The following is a 20371-nucleotide window of genomic DNA, read 5'->3' as shown; positions in this document are numbered from 1 at the left end:
TATAATTATTACAAGATAACAAGGGTATAATTAATTAGAAAATATATAACGAACTATTTATTTTAAAGTTCGGTGGTGAATTTATTTTTCCGTTCCGATTTATTTATACTAATAATAAAGGCTTAATATGGTTGACCTATTCTTTAAAAATTAAGCATTTGACGCATGGCTACTTGCACTTGTTCAACGCATGCTTGCTCTCCTACATGCTTATCCTATTATAATCGTAAAACTTATAAATTCATTGTTCCAAACTTGCACTTCTTCAATTAGTTTTATATAAGCACCATGGTCTCATACCCCGATAACATTTGATTGTAATAAGTCTGGAGATATAAAGCCCTATTTCCTAAAAGAATATTTTTTATTGCCTTCTTTTGTGTTCTTTTACAAAAGGGCTTACCTTTTATCTTTCATATTTTTTCGTTGTTTTCCTGATTTTGAATTAATAACGGAACTCAGGCGGAGGAGTTATGAATTTGTCTCACTTATGAAATAGAAATTATTGCTTTCAAGTACTCAAATTCCAAAACCTATCAAAATGCTCTATAAACAGAAAACAAAATTTAAACGAAGTGTAGTGAATACTAATTTTGTGGTCAATACTAAATTTAAACATCTAAATCTACTGGCACTACATCAAAACTTTGACCACGTTCATAGTTCCCAATCAATGTTGAAGCTACAAAAAGTTAAAACTTACTCGTTAGCAAAGGTAAACACTCAACAATTTGCTAAGCAAGAATAACACTGGCCAAGAAGTAAAGGGAAAAGAATGCGGGTCCTGTTGGGCAACAAATATAATTGATTGATACTATTATATACACTACAATACAACAAATAAAGTTAAATGGTGAACGCCCTAAAGAAATACGATTGAACCAAAAAAGTAACACAAAAAGAAGGGCTGAGGAACTTGTGGAACAGTAGGGTCAGAATGGAAGTGAAGGGTTTTCGCTCTCTCCCCTCAATAATTTGACAGCATTCCGCACCACAGTTATCAAAAAGGTAGATAAGAATTGCTACAACAGATCTATTTAACGAATTTCTAAATTTGGGAAGATGGAGAGAGAGCTCCTTCAGACCTCCGAGCAGCCTGGCCTGTAACCGACGACTTGTCTGAACCACGGACATTATATCTCTCGTAAACTTTTTCACGGTTTTCCGACCACCAAGTCTCCGCTTGGTGCTCCCCAAATCTTCTGCGGCTGCAGATTCAATTACAACACAACCGACTATTATATCAGAATCATTTTAAGCAACGTTATCTTAGCGCAAAACAGATTAATCAATAGGTGACACTAGCCAACTTTCCAAAATAAATAATTTGACGATTATAAAAAGATAAACTTATTCTCCAATGGCGCTGTTCTAGATATGTACAGCTCCGTTGTATGAGGAACATAGTATATAATTAGTAACTTAGCAAAATCAGTCAAGACAAGTGATCAAAGCAATTACCTGAAGCGCACTCGTTTGAGATCTCTAGTGCCATCTCGAAGAGCCATTAGTGTTATATACACTCCAGGCTCGTATTGTTCAATCCATTCAGCCTCGACTTGGTTAGGGTTACCAGGAGGCAGCGAATTTCTTGATTTCAATCCGTTTCCATTGTCTTGTAAAGATGCAGCGTCTTCATTATCGACGGCTTCAGACGCACTATTGATGCTCACCTGCGCCCCACTACCATTAGGTAGTCTAACTTCAGCTCGATCATCTGTACCATTGGAGGTCAGGATTTGATTGCTTGTAATAGCTTCAATGCTACTAGAATCCCTTTGGTGTCTGCCGGGGCTTTGCATTCCGTATGTACTAAAGTCCATGCTGGTTTGAGAGGCCATGTAGGAGCTAGCGATAGAATCAGATCTCGAATGACGTTCCCCATTAGCATCAGGATAGTGAATGACATTCGTGTCCCAACCATTCGGTAGGTTAGCTAGTTTGAGGCTCTCTACATCATAAGCCCCAGGTGGCAGCCTTTCAGCCATGTCTTTGAGCTGTGAAAAGAGCAGATAATAGGGAAAACATACCTTCAGTCAGCAAAAAGAAAAGAGTACAAAAACATAATTCTAGTCAGTAAGCAATATACCAAAATAAATTTGAACCAACATTATATTTCAATTTGAATTTGCACTTTGCATATAATACACAAACACATATGTGCGTGTGTGTGTATGTGCACCACATATATATATATATATAGAGAGAGAGAGAGAGTATATGTTTGTCTGTTGTGAATGCGTGAGTGTGCACGAAATGTAAGAGCATACCTGTGCCATCAGCGACTTCATAGCTTCTTTTGCAGCTTTGCTTTTAGCAGATTCCTCGGCAGCCAAAACCATTGCTTCCTGGGCTTTTTTTGTTGATTTCTGCAGCTCCAACTCCTGCTGCTCACAGCGATGTCTCAGGTTCTCGACCTAAGTTAAACAAAAATTACATTAGTTACAAGGAACTAGGAAATAGGATATAAGTTGAGCAAAATGTAAAGCACCTAGGCAGAACTTAACAGACCTGAGCCCGTAATTTATGAACTTCCTGATTTAAAAGGTCATTGGTCTTCTTCAAACTGTCGGCAATGCTTTTGGAGAATGAAAGTCCTGCTGTGGTAGGTACTGGTGTTGCTGAGCGTGGTGGACTTGGCTTCCTAGAGAAAGGTGATACAGATCTGGAACTAACACCCGATTGGGTCATAACTGGCTTTGGAACTGCCCAACGCAGATCACCACCGGTCGCCAAAACTACATCTTTCAGCTGTAACAAAGGAGCTTGAGAGGAACGACCCAAGGAAAACGTGTCGGCTTTTTTTCCTTGTTTGACTGCTTTACTATCTAGCTGCTTGATCAAATCAAGATTTGGTGGCATTCCCGATTTCGCTGATCGTATATCAGCCTTGTCCAACCTGTCCTTGTTCTCACCAGAAAGGCGAGGTCCAGAACTTCTCCTGTTATTGATTCCAATCTCAGCAACCTTACTCAGTTTTGTGAAACAAGAATCACATACACGATATGGTTTGTTTGGATTTGGAGCCAATGCTGCCCTTATTGCTTTTCTTGAAGTACATGCATGGCAATGTACAAGCCCGCAGTTGTAGCAATTGTGTCTTTTCCTTGTGAAGCCAAAAGCCTGTCTACAGGCTGAACACTGGGACTGCTCAGCACCAGAAACCCATTTGTGAAGACATATCGCAGCAGTGTAATTAGAACCACAAGCAATATATTTCACATGTCTGTCCTTCAAAGCTTCAACCAAAGTGGGAGCTTTCCGGTCCTCTACATCCCCATGACCTAATCTCCCATTGGCTCCCTTGCCCCACGTATAAACCTCATTTTTGGATGTCAAAACAGCCACATGGTATGAACCACAAGCAATATCTTCAACAATTTCCCCCAAAAGTTTGTCTTCTACCAGGCAAGGCAACTTCCCATCAGAATAAGGATTTCCAAGTTGTCCATAGACGGTACTTCCCATTGTAAAAACATGGCCAGATGTGGTCAAGCAGACCGTTAAACTATGCCCACAAGCAATTTTTTGAAAATTGTGATCAATAAGTGCAGGTACACAAGTAGGTTCCAGTCGAGGTTCTTTATCACCATGTCCAAGACGATTTTTATCTCCATCTCCCCAAGTAAATAATTTTCCAGATGAAACACTAGCATTAGACTGTGTCACGATAACTTCAACTACAGCAGCAGTATGCCATACTCCACATGCAGCAGCAATTGTCCTCAGACCTGACAGAGACTTCACCTCCCTGGGGAACAGGACATTTTCCCTATCACCATGGCCTAAAACACCAAATGTTCCATCCCCAAATGTGAAGAGCTGCCCAGTTGATGTTATTAAAGCAGTATGCCATGGACCGCATGTTACTGATGCAACTTGAAGTCCTTCCAGAGGGCCTGATATTCTCTTTGGTATCCAGTGGCTGACATCAGTGCCGTTACCTAGAAGCCCAGCATTGTGTGTGCCATCCCCCCAAGTATATAATTCACCAGCCATTGTAACAGCGCAGGTGTGAAACTCACCACATGCAACAAAGTCAATGCTGCAAAGGGACAATGATTCAACAAACCGAGGTTGAGTGACATCTTTCCCAACACCATGGCCAAGCCGGCCACCAGATTCTTCACCCCATGTAAATATTTCACCTTGTCTGGTGACAAGGGCAGCATGCTTGACCCCACAAGCTATATGATGAACATCCAGAACTACATTGGATTCTAGTGGTCTTGGAAGAAGCACATCTGCCCTTGTGCTCACCGTACTGGAATTTTTTTCAGGTCCAACCTTGACAATATTATCACATATTACCTCACCCCATATATAAACGTCGCCCAAAGCATCACAATCATCTGGTGCAGAACCATGACTAGAAGTACTGGGTGCACTGGAAACACTAACTCGGAACACGTCTGAAGCAGATCCTTTGGCTTGAATATTCTGCATATTTGCTTGATCCAAAGCTACATGTGACCTTTCAGACTGCACAAAGTTATAAGGTTGATAGTTCTTTGGAGAAGTATTGGGGTTGGAACTTAAGGAAGCGTCTGGAGAGCTAATTTCTTTTGTAGCACTGACAGAACTAGAACTTGGACTATTTGATGTCAAATCTCGACTATCCTGCAAAATTATTCAGCTAGAGCAGTGAGGACATCAGAAATATGATATTACTTGCATGTCTAATGCACCCCAAATGAAGTACTAGAACACTAAAAAACGATTTAAGACTAAAGGAGACTGTGAAATCATTTTCTTTTTTTATGGTGGGGGGAGGGGCGGAAAGTGATTAATTTTCTGCAACTGGTGTTATTTAAAACTTAAAGAACCATCCTAAAAGACAATAGAACCAGAATGGAAATATTACTTGCAATCAAATTGAATTTTCCAATCAGGATCATGCAGAGGCAAATGATTCAAGGTTAATAAGGACATTTCTGAATACTCAATCCTTTAGCATACACATTAAATAAGAAATAGGATAAACCAGTCTTAATTGAAACAAAGGTGTTAGGTAGGTAGTGTTACGTCAAAGTAGAGGCCTCCATCACTCCAACCGTCAACCTTTGAGCGTCCACCTTGTCCAGAAGATATCAAAGATTTTAGGCCAGTGATCCAGAACTCTGCCTCAACCTTGTCCTTACAGATCTGAAATAACAGGATACATGTGTAACTCAATGAAAACCAGATAAAAGCTACGAAACTAGGATAGGGAAACTTGGTATATATAACTAACCAGATCAAGGGATCTTTTTCCGTAATTGTATATGAGAGAGAAGGACAAGTAGTCCTTTTCAGGACGAAGATATCGTCGAAAAACAGCCTGGAAATTAGAAGCACGGGTAAGACTTAACATTTTTAGGTTTTACGGGAGCGGTATTCATCATAAATTCAAAGTGGAGTTTTGTAGAGAAGATGATGATCTCACAGTTCTTTGCCCAGGAATGATTCTAGATACTGAAGCTAACTTTAAAATCTTTTCACCACTGCTAGAGATCCAAACTAAAGATGATTCATCCTGAAATTTTTTCCATAAAGATTAACATGAGCACAGTGTTGTCAAAGACAAAAATCATACAGAAGCACCAAAATCTGCTGAGGGAAAGCACAATTGAAGAGACATTTTAGTGGGGAAAAAAAGAAAGTTCCACAGGAACAGCTCATGGTGCCAACACTGGGAAGTAACCAAACCAAACTAATTTGCACCAAACTTCAGGGCTTAATAAAATAATTTCTGATTGTGCCCACAAGTTGATGAGATTATGTTTAGGTTAGGAGACTGGCAGAGTTCCCATTCCATGAACTGAAAGATCTACATATTACTACTGGTTTTCACTGAAGTTCACACCTTTATTGGATGCTAAATTTCTGTGTCATGAAATATCAGCTGATGTAGTAATGGACAAAAGAGCAACAAGAGAAAGCAACCACTTTCAGATCAAGTTGCGGGTCGGAAACACATTGTGGGCACAGAAGTTTTTGAGCCAACAGATGATTATGAGTAAAACATTGAAGAGCATAAAAAAATATAACTAATATATATGTATTTTGAGGTAAATAAGAAATTTTAAAAAAATTCAAGGCTTCACCTAGGAACAACTTTGTTTAGTTTATTATTTCACTCCCGGTGAAAAAGTTACTGCTGATTTATCCAATTATAGTTACACATACAAAACCCAGCCACAAGTACTATTAGCTTCACAACTACCTACAACATTGTTCGTCGAGGCTTACATCAATAACCCTACAAAACCAAGAATCTTATAAACAATGGGACCATACTCCTTAAAGTTCCAACTTTTGTCTCCCTATTTCCATTATAATCATATTCAAATCTCCAATTCACTGGACCAAAATAAAAGTAGAAAGTTCCCGAGAAATATTATACTGACATAGCAGGAGACTCATTATTCAATCAAAAAGACTATACAGCATCAAGAGAATCATAAGATCATGGTGAAGCTCAAGCCAATGATAATGCAATATAGTAAGCACGATGCACCTCTAGATCTATACACAGCAGTCCTACTTCATAAAGGCCTAATCAACTAAAATGTGTACACATGCTAATGTCAACTTACATGAGAAAGTCTAAATGGATAGAACTTGGGCTTCCCTTTGCGTCCATATTTCAACAGTTGAGCTCCTTTCTTTAAAGCAATTAGTGCCTGCAAATGGTAACAGAAATGAGTCTAGAAAAGACATTTCTTCTGAACAAGATCATAATGCCTTAGGGTTATATGACTAGACTTAGTCTTTGTTTTTTTTTTCCCCCCCAAAGGACTGATAACGAGATTGAATCCTTTAACCTTCAAACACACGACCTATGTTGGACAATGAACCACTTAACCGCTGAGCTAACTCCCATCTCTATATGACTACACTTAGTTAAGAAATATATGACGAGTTATATGAATAACTGAGAATTAAAGGGAAAATTATCTTTTAAACGAAGGGATTAGTAATCCACATGCTTCAGCCAGTTATTTACAGCAAATAGACTAGTGATATGTGCGATTGTGCCATTAATTTCAGACAGTTCTGCTATCAACATTTTATCTCCCCTTTGGAATAGTAGTTAAAGTTAGACAAATCACATCCTAACGGATTAATCTCGTCCTAGACTTTCTATATGCAACTAATTTATTTATGGATATACTTGGGAATTCCAGTAGAAATACTCATTTCAGTCTATACCATTTATTGATCAGCGTAAGATAAGTTCTACTCCTTCTTACTACAGCCAATTAAGGCCCTGAACTACATAAAGCTGTAGCTTTGAACCATGGAAATGTGAACAAGGTCATCCCTCCAACAGCCCTTGTCTAAAATTCTCAACCTCAAAAACATTAACAACACAGGAAGAGCATCGAAAAGCACGGACAGAAACATTGGGACCCACAAAGTGGCCTCTCCACCATACTGCCAAGTGCCAACCCCCCCATAACAAGAATCTCACTTCAAAGATCAAATCTTTCTTCTTTCTTTAACAGCTACTTTAAGAATCAATCAATCAATCAAGTTCATTTGAATCTCAAACTAGGTGGGATCTCCCATTTCTTTCGGATAGTGATAATATGCACCATTTAATCAACACCGTGCAATATGCTTCTAATGAAGATGTTTTTTTTGCTCTCTAAAACTACACACTGTGTTCTAAATTACCCAAACAAAGAAAAGGTCAGAAGAACTCTTCAAACGGAAAAGAAAAACAAAAAGATCTCATATTGACTGGAAAGTAAAGGGTAACCTGGTCAATATCACGGTGGGCATCACCATAAGTAAGAGGATCTGCCATTCCATGTGAAAGAAGAAGCTATATTACACCATCTCCACCACCTCCGCCACCTTACACCTCCGCTCATCATCAACTCCGACCACCGCCCTACGCCGTCCGTACACTACCATTCACTAACTTTTCTCAGCATTCACTAAGAATCAAAGCCTATCACTAAATTCTCAGATCTGAACAACTCCACTGCCTGCCTCTTTTCTCAGGTCAATGCTTCAAGTCAAACATAAGTCAACCAATAATCGTACTGATAAAACTCTTTCCGGCCGTTTTCCGGTGGCCGGAGAAAGGTTACCGGCACTGCGAAAAGACGGAAGAATTATTTGTTGTGTGTTTTAGAGAGAGAGAGAGAGAGAGAGGAAATGGAGATTGTTGAAGAAGAAGAAGAAGGTGGTGGTGTCCGGGTAAGTACAGAGAGAGTCAAAGAACCAACACAAAACAAAAGGCCTCTGAGATGAAGAAAATTAGTACACAAAGGAAAGAAATTTCCAATGCTTTTTTTCTTTCCTTTTTCTTTTACCCTTTTTTAACTGTTTTAGAAACTGGACAAATTCACCCCCCCCAATAAAAACAAAAATAAGAATTTGGTTTCTGTTTAGAACAAAATGTTTCTTTCATGGTCAAACGCCTACTTATAATAATGAAGGAAATTATACTGTGTGTTAATTGAGATGACAATCTTATTAAAATTAACTCTTTTTTTTAATTCTTAGAAAAAATGTTCAAACTTCTCTCTCTTACTCTCTCTAGCGCTCTCTCTCTTTCTCTGCCTTCTTATATGTTTGTATTTATTGGTATAAGTATCTATATATGTTTGTATATTTTGAGCTTTATTTGTAATGTAAGTTTTGGGCTATTTTTTTATAATGTAAGTGATCAGCTTGTATATTTCTGAAATTTTCCCCTTATAATTTCTACGTGTCATATAACTGCTCAGTTGATTGGCTACCTGGCCTTTCACTTCATTGGTGAGGGTTCGAATCCACACGTTGTAATTCCATTTCCCATTTCCCCCTTCCCCTAACCACCCCTATGTAATTAAAAAAAAAAAATTAAAAAATCTCACTTGGGATTATTTCTCATTTTGAGTTCACTAGTAATACCTAGCATTTGCTTTTTATATGAAATATGACATTTTTGAATTGATACATGAATATTACTCCAATAAAAACAGTCAATCTTGAATGGATTACATAATCATCACTTTATAAAATAAAAAAGATTAAAATTAAGTATTACACGATAAACATGAAGAAGTCGCGGAGTTTGAGGTTTACCTTTATTCTTAGACTGTTTTAGAATATTGTTTAATATTTCTTTAAAAGGAAAAACTACTGCTATTACAATTACAAGTATTATTAAACCACTAAGTCACATCTCAAGAAGAGTATATGTGGCCCTTAAATGTTCACTTGGCATGTAATACGAGCAAAAGGTTACTTTTTTATTGAAATAAATAAATATTTTAATATATCAATTCAACATTAGTACAACTGTGGGATGATATTATGGAGAAGACGGAATTGAATACCCTACGTTTGAAGTACATAATATACAAAATTTAAGTTAAAGATAAGAATGAAAGATTGGCTCATTTTGTAGTTTCCTCATTTCATTTTATCACACTTGTTCGTCAAACATTGAAAAAAGAAAAAAAAAATCTTATTATGAAACCGCAAGTGGAAGAAAATACATCCAATAAACACAACTCCAAAATAAAGTTTCGTTAATTATAGGCATGTTCTCCAATAATGACTCGTAATTTTTACAGATTTTACCATCAATTTTGACAAACATTAAAAAAATCACAATAATTTGCCAGAAGCTTTTCCACAACAAAGGCAGCTAAATTTATAAGTATATTTGTATTAGTCATTTCAACATATATCAATTGACACAACTCCTAGAGAACTTTTAATGACTAATAAAGGTATTGCATCGATGAATTGCTTTGGAGCACATATGGTGAGAAAAAGAGCAATTAAATTTTACAATAAAATGATATAACTATCATATCCCGAGAAGAAAATAATATCATTATATTTTTGTGATAACATTGTTTTATCTCAACAATTTAGTATTCCCATTGGAGTAATGTGATCGATAGATAGTTAACATTTCATTCATACTACCCACTCTTAATTCCCAAAAGCAAAGCTCCATCTTTCTCTCACTTTTTGTTACTCCCTCCGGATCAAAAAAAGAGTCCACTTAACCTTTTTTTTTTTGATAAAAAAAAGAGTTCACTTATCAAATCAAGAAAGAATTAACCTTGTTTTTTCATATTTACCCCTATTAAGTGTTATATGATCAAATCTCAATGCCTATTTAATTAGGGGTAATTTAGTCAAATTACCTTTTTTTGTCTAGGAGTTAGTATTTTTGGGGGGTGTCAAATAGTTAAGTAATTTTTTTTTTTTGATCCGGAGGGAGTATTATATAGCTGAGGGAGAAAAATGAAAGTGAAGGGGTGAATTAAGTAATTTAAGGAAAAGTTGGGGGTGAAAGTGATTATACATTTGTCTCGGTTGCAAATGCCGATGTCATCAGATTTGGACCAGGCGAGGGATGCTGGTCGGGGCGAAAGCCTGTTCCTTTTTACGAAATGACGGAAACGACCCTTTCATTTGGTATGTTGACGTGGCATTTAATGGTGATGGGGAAAATGCTCGTGGCTTGAATATTTGTGTGGTAGAGTCAGTTTCCTATTAAATTTAAACCATTAGGGTTCGTTTGGTATGCGAACAAAGTTATCTCAGTATTATAATTTTAAGATTATAATTCTGAGATTAATTTATCTGATCTAAGAGGTGGGATAAAATAATCTCAAGGTTAAGGGGATAAGGTGAGATATCTCATCTTTAAGTATGAGCTTCATTTTATACTTTGTTTGGTAGAAGGTATATATTTATGCTAAGATTAATTTATACCTTCTACCAAACATGGTACAAAATTAATTTCAAAATTAGTGTTGGGATATCCCACCTTATACCGTGTACCAAATGACTTAGTAGTTTAACTGCATCAGACAGAAATTCAAACTAGCCATTGATGATGACATTTCACAAATTTGCATATCATGTGTTTTATTTAGTAATTTCTAGTAAAAATAAGACAAGGTTAAGTTAATATGTGAAGAACACAATTAATAATTTAGGAACCATTAAAAATTATATTTTCACTCACATTTTAATAATTTTCACTCACATTTTAATAACTTGAATCAAATATAACCGTACTTAGCACTAAAAAACAGTTAGTGGACCATTGACTATAATAATCAGTTTTATTGAAGATGATAAGATATTTAGCTCTGAAATTTTAGCTAACAATAGGCAAACACTAGTAGTGATTATTGAGACAAATTTAGTAAGAAAAATTAAGTTGAGTACAGTTACTCAAAAAACATAGGAACTTATTGCTTTTATTTTTTATTTGCAATTGTTTCAAATTTTAAACGTCGTAGAAATCGTTCCCAAATGCTAAGTTGGTCGATGTCTCATTCCCTTGTGCAGAAGAGAATATCATAATTTAATCTACTACTCGACCTTTTTGTTGTTTGTTGTTGTAAGTTTAAACTATTCTTAAGTGGTGAATGGTTAAAATAGCTTATGTACAAAGAAAGTGCTGTATTTCAAAGATAAATTATACTGTATTTCAAAGATAAATTATCTCTCTACAATAAAAATTGGGAGTACGTACAAACAAAACAAAGTATTAAAAAATTCTCCCTCTGTAAAATAAAGATTAACGATGGAATTTTCTTGTCGGGGGAAGAAAGTGAAACGAGTATAATTTATTACTCTTTAGAAGCATTGTGAGAGCCGTAACTTGACATTTTATGGAATATTCGGCAAATTGTGTTTTGTTTTCACCTTGTTTTTCTCAATGCAAATGTATATAATTTGGCTGTATATAAATGCAAATGTATACAATATGTAGTAGAACCAATGACATGTATGTTTCAATTTGATCAGATTATTTGGCTGGATTACTGGTTAACAAGAGAGGGAAACAAACAAAAAGGAGAAATTCTTTTTGGCATTTGAAGAATAGGCATAAGGTAAAATCAAACAATTAATTTTCAATTCCAATCTCCGTTTAGTTTTGGTTACTCTATGAAGTTTAAATATTAAAATGACAAACATTATAGTAAAAAGGTGCGTTACGGAAGTAGAGATTAATTAAATGGGTCAAAACAAATATTAGTAGTAGGATGACTAGTCAAGGATTAGTTAAATGAAGAAAATTCTCCAATGTAGAATTGAAAAGTAAAACAAAGAACAACTTATTCCTTTTACGAACTTTGCTTTTTCCTTCATTAGGTATTTGTTAGTCGTTTACAAAAATTTAAACGCCAAATTTCTTTGTCAGACTTTGAGTTTCCATTTTATAGTTTTGGAATAAATACTTTTAATTTGAATGTCCTATATGACAAACAAAGAAGGGAAAAAACTAGAAAAGAAACAAATCTTTCTACAAGAACTAAACCCAAGATCGGATATATCGGATAAAGATCCGGGGTCAAAATCAAAATTCTCAGAAATTTAGGCCAAAAGGGTGTGGTTTTTAAGGTAACAAATTGCAGTGTGTACTTTTAATTTACTAAGTGTACAGTTAAAGTAATTATCAATGTGATCTTCATTTGCTTTTGAGAAGTTTTTCTAGAAATTGGAGAATTTTATTTTATTGGAGAATGAGCCCTCCATCTTGGATTTTGTAGGTGAGCGACCATTGTAGGCTTAATGATGATGCATCAAAGCAACAAGGGTCCTACCAAGTTGAAAATCATGTGGACCCTCTTTGTTTGGAAGATGACCAAACCCCCTCATTTCAATGAGAATGAGAGATTATACTCGAGTTTTTCTCCCGGATTAAGACATAGAAACACGCCTAATCTACAATGAAATTGTCAAGTTACATAAATGATGTGAGAGTCTTATGATCCTTCAATAATGACTGAAGTTACAAGGTGAATGCACATTATAAGAGCGCATGTATCAGCTATCTTATATCCACATATTCCTTATATGTGTAGGTGTTAGGTCTAAATCATAAGATAGTATCGTCTTTGTATTGTTGATGTGTGTTTTTATGTCGTATCTCTTTTTCTCTTCTAAAACTCATTATCATGAATTTGCAATGAGTTTAACTTATATGTAATGATAATATAAGAAAATTAGATTATTAATTTACTCAGAAGATAATAACAGTATGATATGTTTATAAAATATGAAACATATTGTTAGTATAAAAAATATGTAGTGTATAAAAATTATATTTATTTGTAAACACGAGTTTAAAAAAATATACTGGTGAGGTGATTGTAATTTTTCTTCCTTTAGTCAAGGTCTCGCATATATCGAACATTCGAGATGAAAGACTTTTTGGTATAAAGCGTTTTATCTTTGAGTGAACTTTCTTTGCGCAAATTTACTTTAATTGTAAAAATGACACCAGGTAGGCACTTTGGCTGCTAATTAGAATAGTCAACCTTCAGTGTGCCATGCTAAGTCATAAGAGGATACATCATAGATTTGAGAGAAAAAATATTTATAAATTAACTCGGTTTAGCTATAAAAAATACATGCTCTTATCCCACAAATTACTAGATAATTTAAATTATTTGTACAAGTTAAAAATTATGCTTTTGAAAACGCAAGCAATCAAGAAGTTCGAGTCTCACTTACCCTAAAATCGACAAACTTTCCAAATCCAAACATGCGAATTTTCCACCAAATCGATATTCAAAGGCCACAGTTTATGTGTAGTATCGATAAACAACATCAATTACACTAATTGGGGTCAATCCCAAAAATGTAGGTCAAGCCTAGATCAAAAACAATGCAAAGTCAATTCAAGATCAAACTAGTCCAACCCCAAAATAATTTATAGAATCAGATTACTCGTAAGCTCACGGTTTCATTTTTATAATCAAGTTTTAATTATGACTTAATGTCACGACCCAAGTAGCCGTGGGTGGCACCTAGGGGTGGGCGTTCGATTTTTCGGTTCGGTTTTGTCAAACTTCGGTTTGGTTATTTCGGGTTCGGTTTTTTGAAGGTGGACACCGAACACCGAACAAAACTAGTTCGGTTCGGTTCTTTCAGTTTAGGTTTTTTAAAGTTCGGTTTCGGTTTTTTCAATTCGATTTTTTTAATATAATATTAGAAGCGATTCCATTGACACTAATTCATATTCTCAAAAGCAATAAAACATAAAATTGATAAATTGAAATCAAAATCAAACAAACGGGATACACAGAAACGAGAAAACTATAATCATGATATAGGATTACTAGGTGTTATATACATACCGTAAGAATAATTAAGAAAACACATAAAGGACATACATTAATCCTAAAGATACATCCTAGTTACCTTTCATTGTTAAGGATATTTGATTTTCTCAATTGAAGTGGAAAATTAGGGATACAAATGCAAAAGAGGACTTATTACAATTGGGTTTTTTTTGCTTTAAACTTAATGGGCCTGTGCTATTTAATTTTTTTTGGGTAATATATTAAATTTTGGTGCGCGTTCGGTTTTTCGGTTCGGTTTTATCAGACTTCGGTTCAGCTATTTCGGTTTCGATTTTTTTACAGTGGACACCAAACACCGGACCAAACTAGTTCGGTTTGTTGAAGTTTCGGTTCAGTTCGGTTCGATTTTTTGGTTTTCGGTATTTATGCCCAGCCCTAGTAGCACCCACACAAATCCCCTAGTGGGCGAACCATCTACTTAACCAACCATCCGACCGATTACCAATTACTTAACCACTTTTAGACAAATCAAGGATAAAACGAAATAATAATCACCCAAACCATCTATTCATGCCATAAATAAATAACGAATGCGGAAGTCTAACTATTACAACCCCAAAATCCGAAAGTCATAGTACAAGGACTCTAAAACATAAACTGTCTAAGGGAATACCAACCGTCTGAAATAACATGAGTAATGTCTGGAATGAAAATAGACATCAATGAGAGAAGATCTTTAGGCGGCCTGACATGGATAGGAGCTCATCCTCAAATCTGTCGGAACTAGCCTCACGCTAAATATGAGGTTTGGTAGATGTATGTCGCTGGATCACAATCTGCACTCAAAAGAATGCAACAAGGTAGTATCAGTACAAACACTATATACTGGTGGATATCATAGGCCGACTATATTTAGTATCATGCATAAAATCATAAAATCAATAGAATAGACAGATAGGCACAACAACACATAACCATATGAAATTATCAACAAGGATCATCCAACACCGAAATAAGATAAGCCCACACAAATAGCAATCAATAAGATTAACTCAACCCATGTCATTACCAAAACAACTGTATCTCACGAATTATCTCATCTCTGTTATATATCCATACACACATGCTGAATGGTATTGTTTGCCCAAATAGCCATGACCTGCAGGCTGCAGGGGACCCATGGTGTCCAGTACCACTCGCTCTAGAACTGACATCGGATCACGAGTCCATAACTAAGTCACATCCTCACCCCCTATCAAATGTGTCTTTTCATATTTATATGTTTTTTCTCATTTCAATGTATTTCGGTTCCAACAATCAGTAGGGAATGTGACCAGTCAATAAATCAATATCAAGGAACATAAGTCACCATGTCATAAGTCATGTCAAGACTTAAAAATCAATTCATCAATAGCATGCATAAGGGATTACTCCAAGTCAACAAGAAGAGTATTCATTAACTTCTTCTTTATCATATCATAATAATTCATCACATAATAAATCAATCAATGTCAAACTTAAGAATTTCCAACCACACTTTATGTCTGAAGCCCTAATCATGCTTCTCCTATCAATTTCATAACATATATAATCAACTAATCAAAGTCTATTTCACGTAGACCGTAACCTACCTCAATGTAGAGATGGGACAATGCAATCACTCTGCAATAGTTTTCCCCTTTCACAAAGCTTCAGAACATTCAAAGTGTAGCGATCATAACACTAAGTCAGTAATGGATCATCTACTCAAACAAACAACAATTGGGGAAGAGAACCCAACTACTTCTACCCTTTTCAAATAGGTGAACTATCACTAAGGGTGAATTCATCATAAAATCAACCCCAGCCATCATACTATTCCATTGATGGGTTTTCTAATCAATTCATCCCAGTTACAAGCAGTTTTTATGCCAAAGTTACCATTTTTATGAAACCCTAAGTCTCAATACATCATTCTCATCCATTAGAACTTGAATTCCCACCCTAGGAAATGATAATCTATAACCTCATATGAATAAACAACAATAAAATCACTAACCCATTCATTATTCAAGGGTTTCTTAAATTCTAGGGTTTTAGCCCTTTCATTCACCATTAACGAACCTTAAACTAATCATGGAACTTAATGTGATGATGGAATGAACAAAGTAAAGGGTTGAGACTTACCTTTCAAGAGTATTTTAGCCCTAGCCTTAGAAATTCACCACAAGAGTTCTTGGGAACTGTTTTGGAGTTATGTGGGGAATGGGTTCGGAAACAAGAATAGAAAACGCTGATTTGAGGCCCTACCCGTAGCTCGGGTTTTTCACTAGTTTTCTCCCAAAAATCCAACACCAATCCGAGGCCCTACAGATGTAAACTAAACATGCACACATACATAAAAACACGCTACGGACTCACCCGCGGCCTCGAAATTCCCAACGGAGGTCTAGTTTACTAAGTCACCCCCAAAACGACCTAGTGGGTCGTTACACTTAATTAGCCTGGTCAAATTCATAATTTCCTAATTGAAAACTATGTCAAAAATCACCAATTATGTCACTTGAATCTCATGTTTTTATGGCAAAAATTCAAAATCAATATAATCATTATAGGGTATTAGAGAAGCATTACATCAATGCTCTGTTTTGAAATCATTCAATTGGACCAACAGTCGCGAGCTCCTATTTTATCTAAATGAGTTCAACGCTAATAATTTTAAAGCCCTAAAGTTTAAATTCTGGATCAGTCTATAATTGCAGTCTCACCCCTCGCGATCGCGTCGTGCACCAGAACTGAACAACAACAATAATTTGCTGATTTATGGGTTCTAATGTGTTAGTAATCATCACGAGTCCCTGGGTTACCTCCCATACCGTCACCGCAAATCATGAATAGTTATCCGAACTTATATATATATATATATATATATATACACACACATTTAAAATGCAAATACTAAAATCAAGGTTCATGTTATTACACTTTTATATTTATTCCTTGCGATTTTCTTCTTCCCTTGTTTATTTTTTTCCTTAAATTAAAAAGATGAGTATATGATGGGAGGCAGAAAATGTGCAACATATAAAGACAAACTCAAAAGAGCTCAGATAAAGTTTTACATCTAGATTCACACGTCATGGAGAAGACATCTAAGATGATGATTCCCTCTGAATCTTCATAAGTTTCTTCAATTACGCAAGCTTTGGAGATTCAAATAGAACTGTCAGCCACAAGAATATTTGTATGCTTTTGGCAGACCTGTTCTCGTGATTTCATTACATAAATATTTGCGTGTCCTTATACTCCATCCAGTATATTTCCCTTGGCGGTAAACATGGGGTGTGTTTAATATAAAAAAATATTTTTCACGGAAATTGTTTTGTTAAAGATGTTTTTCTGAAAACAATTTATTAAAAATTAGATAGTCTTTTACTTGTTTTTTAATATTTGGTAAGCAAATAAAATTATTGCCACAATAGAATTTATTTATATATAATATAAGTAATAAAGAAAACAATATGAGATGTGAAGAGAAAATGAAAAATAAGTAATTTTAATTTTAATTTTTATGCATTTTTTTGAAATTTTCAATTGTTTGATGTTACTTTCTTTCGTAAATGTGTACACATTTTTGTGTTCTATAATTAGTTTATGTGACAGAGACAAATGACAAGAATACTTTTTAGCAAAGTTTTATTAATTAATTATTATATGGGGAAAATGCACGAACATAAATGGTTTTTTGGATCTGCTTTGCTATAGGTTGAGATGAATTATAGAAATGAAAAAAAAAATGTTCAAATTATCCTCTTTTTTTAAAAAAAATAAATAAATTAGCTCGAATGTAAGACAATTCACTTTCTCAAAATAATAGGGAAATGAAGCAATATCTGGGCAATAGTCCTTATATTTGGGCGTAACTTTAAAATAGTCGCTTAAATATACTTCTGGATAGTTTTAACTGTCAAATATTATAAATTGTAATAATTGTTAAGTATAACAGAAACTATAAGAAAAAAAAAATTAAAATCCCAGTCAAGGCTAGTCAAATTTGAGAAACTGAAACATCAAAAGCTACATCAAACTCCAGAAATAGACAAAAAAAATAGCAAAACTATACCTCAAAATTCCACGGCAAACTATTGGAAATAGACCAAAAAACTGCAAAATTGCACTTCAAGATATGAAGTCCTGTTAAATCTTTTTTCCTCAGTTTTTGTTAAATCTAAGCATCAAAATCTATTAAATATTTGATGAAGACTAAAAATATTTTATTTTTAACAAATTAAAGAATCAAAACTGCTTAAAACTATCTCTGCAAGACCATTTTAGATCTACCCCAAGCATTGGGGACCATTTCATATCTACCCCATGTATATCACACGAAGACTCTACTCAACAAAGGTAGGCTCTCTACTAATGAGATAAAGGTGAATAGTTGGTCAAACGCATATATATTTATTGTAATACTTATGATGTCACGTTTTTATTTAACATCTTAAAAGGAAGAGCTACATAAACAATGGGTTTGACATGACAAGTTTCGCTTTGGACAAGATGCCAATCAATAAATGGCTATATAAGTATGAATTTATTTTTCATTTGATAAACAATTTCAAAGTGAATGACTTGCCAGCGCCGTGATCATATAAAACTTCAGTTCCAACATCTTGAGGTGTTAGTTCAATCCATTTGGTGGTTTTTGTTAATTTCCAGGAATCCAAATTGCCATGCATAGAAACGCAAAAATCCAAAATCAATACAATATAGGAAAGCTAATAATTACAAACTTTAAATTACGGTAAATAAAAAACAAAGAGAAGTATACTACAATCTGCATAATAAATTTAATATGACTTAACCAATTAACTTACATATGAAAAAACTAATATAAGAAAAAAGTATAAAACTATAGAGAGAAATGAGAATACTTATATAATTTTCCCTAAACATGACTCTTAAACCCTAAAGGACTACATTGCCGTATAGATGTTACTGTGTTGTTGTCTGAAAAGAAAGATTCTCAATTTTCAAGTTTCATTTTTTATGAGGATCACCTGCAAAATGTCCTTTAGACGACTGATGGTGTAATTAAAAAAAAATACGATAACAATGTATATGGCTTAATTAATTCTTTTGAGATTCAACATTTTAATCGGCAACCATCCCCTCCAACCCCAACACCTTAAAAACGGAAAAGGCCAATTATGGATGGTTGGAAAGTATTGTGGAAGAACCAAGACATGACAATCTCACATTTCATGATTAGCAAGTAGCCAAGTTCATGATTACGAAAGATGCTTTAGATAAATTGCAAGTTAAATATGATATTATGAAGCTTTAAGCATATGACTTTGACAAAAAAGGAAATTAAACCTTTCCCGTATAAACTTTAATATCTCATAAAAGAAGTACCCTTATTCTATTTTCCTTTTGAAGAAAACCATTTGAACCAAAATTGGTAGGGCAGGTCTTTTATTCCACGATAGAGTCTTGAGACTCTTTCACTGCTGACGACCTAAATGTGATGATTTTCCATGCTTAATTGTCGTAAGAGGAAATTATTTTACTCCAAACTGGAGAAATTGATTTATTATATCGATAGACGTACGTCATCTCTCTATAATTATCTTAATTCATGTCACTTGCTGTATTTTCAAAAATGTGTTTGCATTATTGTAAACTCTTATTACCTAAAAAGTATCATGATGTACCAAGTTTCATGTTCAGTTCTATATTAAGAATGAAATCAAATGTCACATGATACTCTTTCTCTTTCACCTTTCTATTATCATTAATTAGAAATAACGTATCTTACTGAGCTATTACCCGGTTCAACCACATTGCAACGAAATATTAAAAAAATGATCTAAAAGATAAATCTTCAAGGTAAAATATGGAGTAATACGCATAACAAGTCACAACAAATATATTTGTGAAAACATTATGGATCTCCCACCCCACCCCCACCCTCTGCCCCTCCGCCCCCCCACACACACGTCACATAAGTTTCTTTCTTTGAAGTATGAGTTGCTTATAAAAATGCGATTCTTAAATAACTATCTACACTACGTGTAGTCTTATTTCTTTTCGTAAATCTATGATACTTAAGGCGTTTTGATGAGATCCGAAACCTAAATGACCCAAAAAAAAGAGAAAATGAACCAAAATATCTCAAGAAAAAAAAACTCGTATCAAAGTACCCTTAATGCAGTAAATTACTGCGTTAAAGGACTTAACTGTAACGGCTCAGTTAAGTCTTTTAGCCCAATAAATTACTGCGCTATACTGATTTGTATAAGGCAGGAATTTCCTGTGTTATACAAGTTAATAAAACT

At 34.8% G+C, this 20371-nt stretch overlaps 1 protein-coding gene across 1 annotated transcript; it reads right to left on the bottom strand.

Moving 5' to 3' along the window:
- Positions 1–787: 787 nt before the first annotated feature.
- On the bottom strand, positions 788–8097 carry LOC132033935 (PH, RCC1 and FYVE domains-containing protein 1-like). The gene is made up of 9 exons (XM_059424114.1): positions 7748–8097; positions 6579–6665; positions 5426–5515; positions 5234–5320; positions 5026–5145; positions 2512–4620; positions 2271–2417; positions 1462–1997; positions 788–1208 (listed from the first exon to the last, which is right to left on the bottom strand). Exons 1-9 carry the CDS (start codon positions 7793–7795, stop codon positions 1049–1051), a joined length of 3384 nt encoding a protein of 1127 aa, XP_059280097.1. The 5' UTR covers positions 7796–8097; the 3' UTR covers positions 788–1048.
- Positions 8098–20371: the final 12274 nt, after the last annotated feature.

Source organism: Lycium ferocissimum, chromosome 10, assembly GCF_029784015.1.
Source record: "Lycium ferocissimum isolate CSIRO_LF1 chromosome 10, AGI_CSIRO_Lferr_CH_V1, whole genome shotgun sequence".
Classification (NCBI taxonomy): Eukaryota; Viridiplantae; Streptophyta; class Magnoliopsida; order Solanales; family Solanaceae; genus Lycium; species Lycium ferocissimum.
This window is presented reverse-complemented; position numbering and strand designations above follow the sequence as displayed.

Coding starts and splice junctions, on each gene's coding strand:
- LOC132033935 (XM_059424114.1), bottom strand. CDS start 7,795: ATGGCAGATCCTCTTACTTATGGTGATGCCCACCGTGATATTGACCAG. Junction 5,516..6,578: donor ATCCATTTAGACTTTCTCAT/GTAAGTTGACAT, acceptor AAAAAATTTCAG/GATGAATCATCTTTAGTTTG. Junction 2,418..2,511: donor TTCATAAATTACGGGCTCAG/GTCTGTTAAGTT, acceptor TGTTTAACTTAG/GTCGAGAACCTGAGACATCG.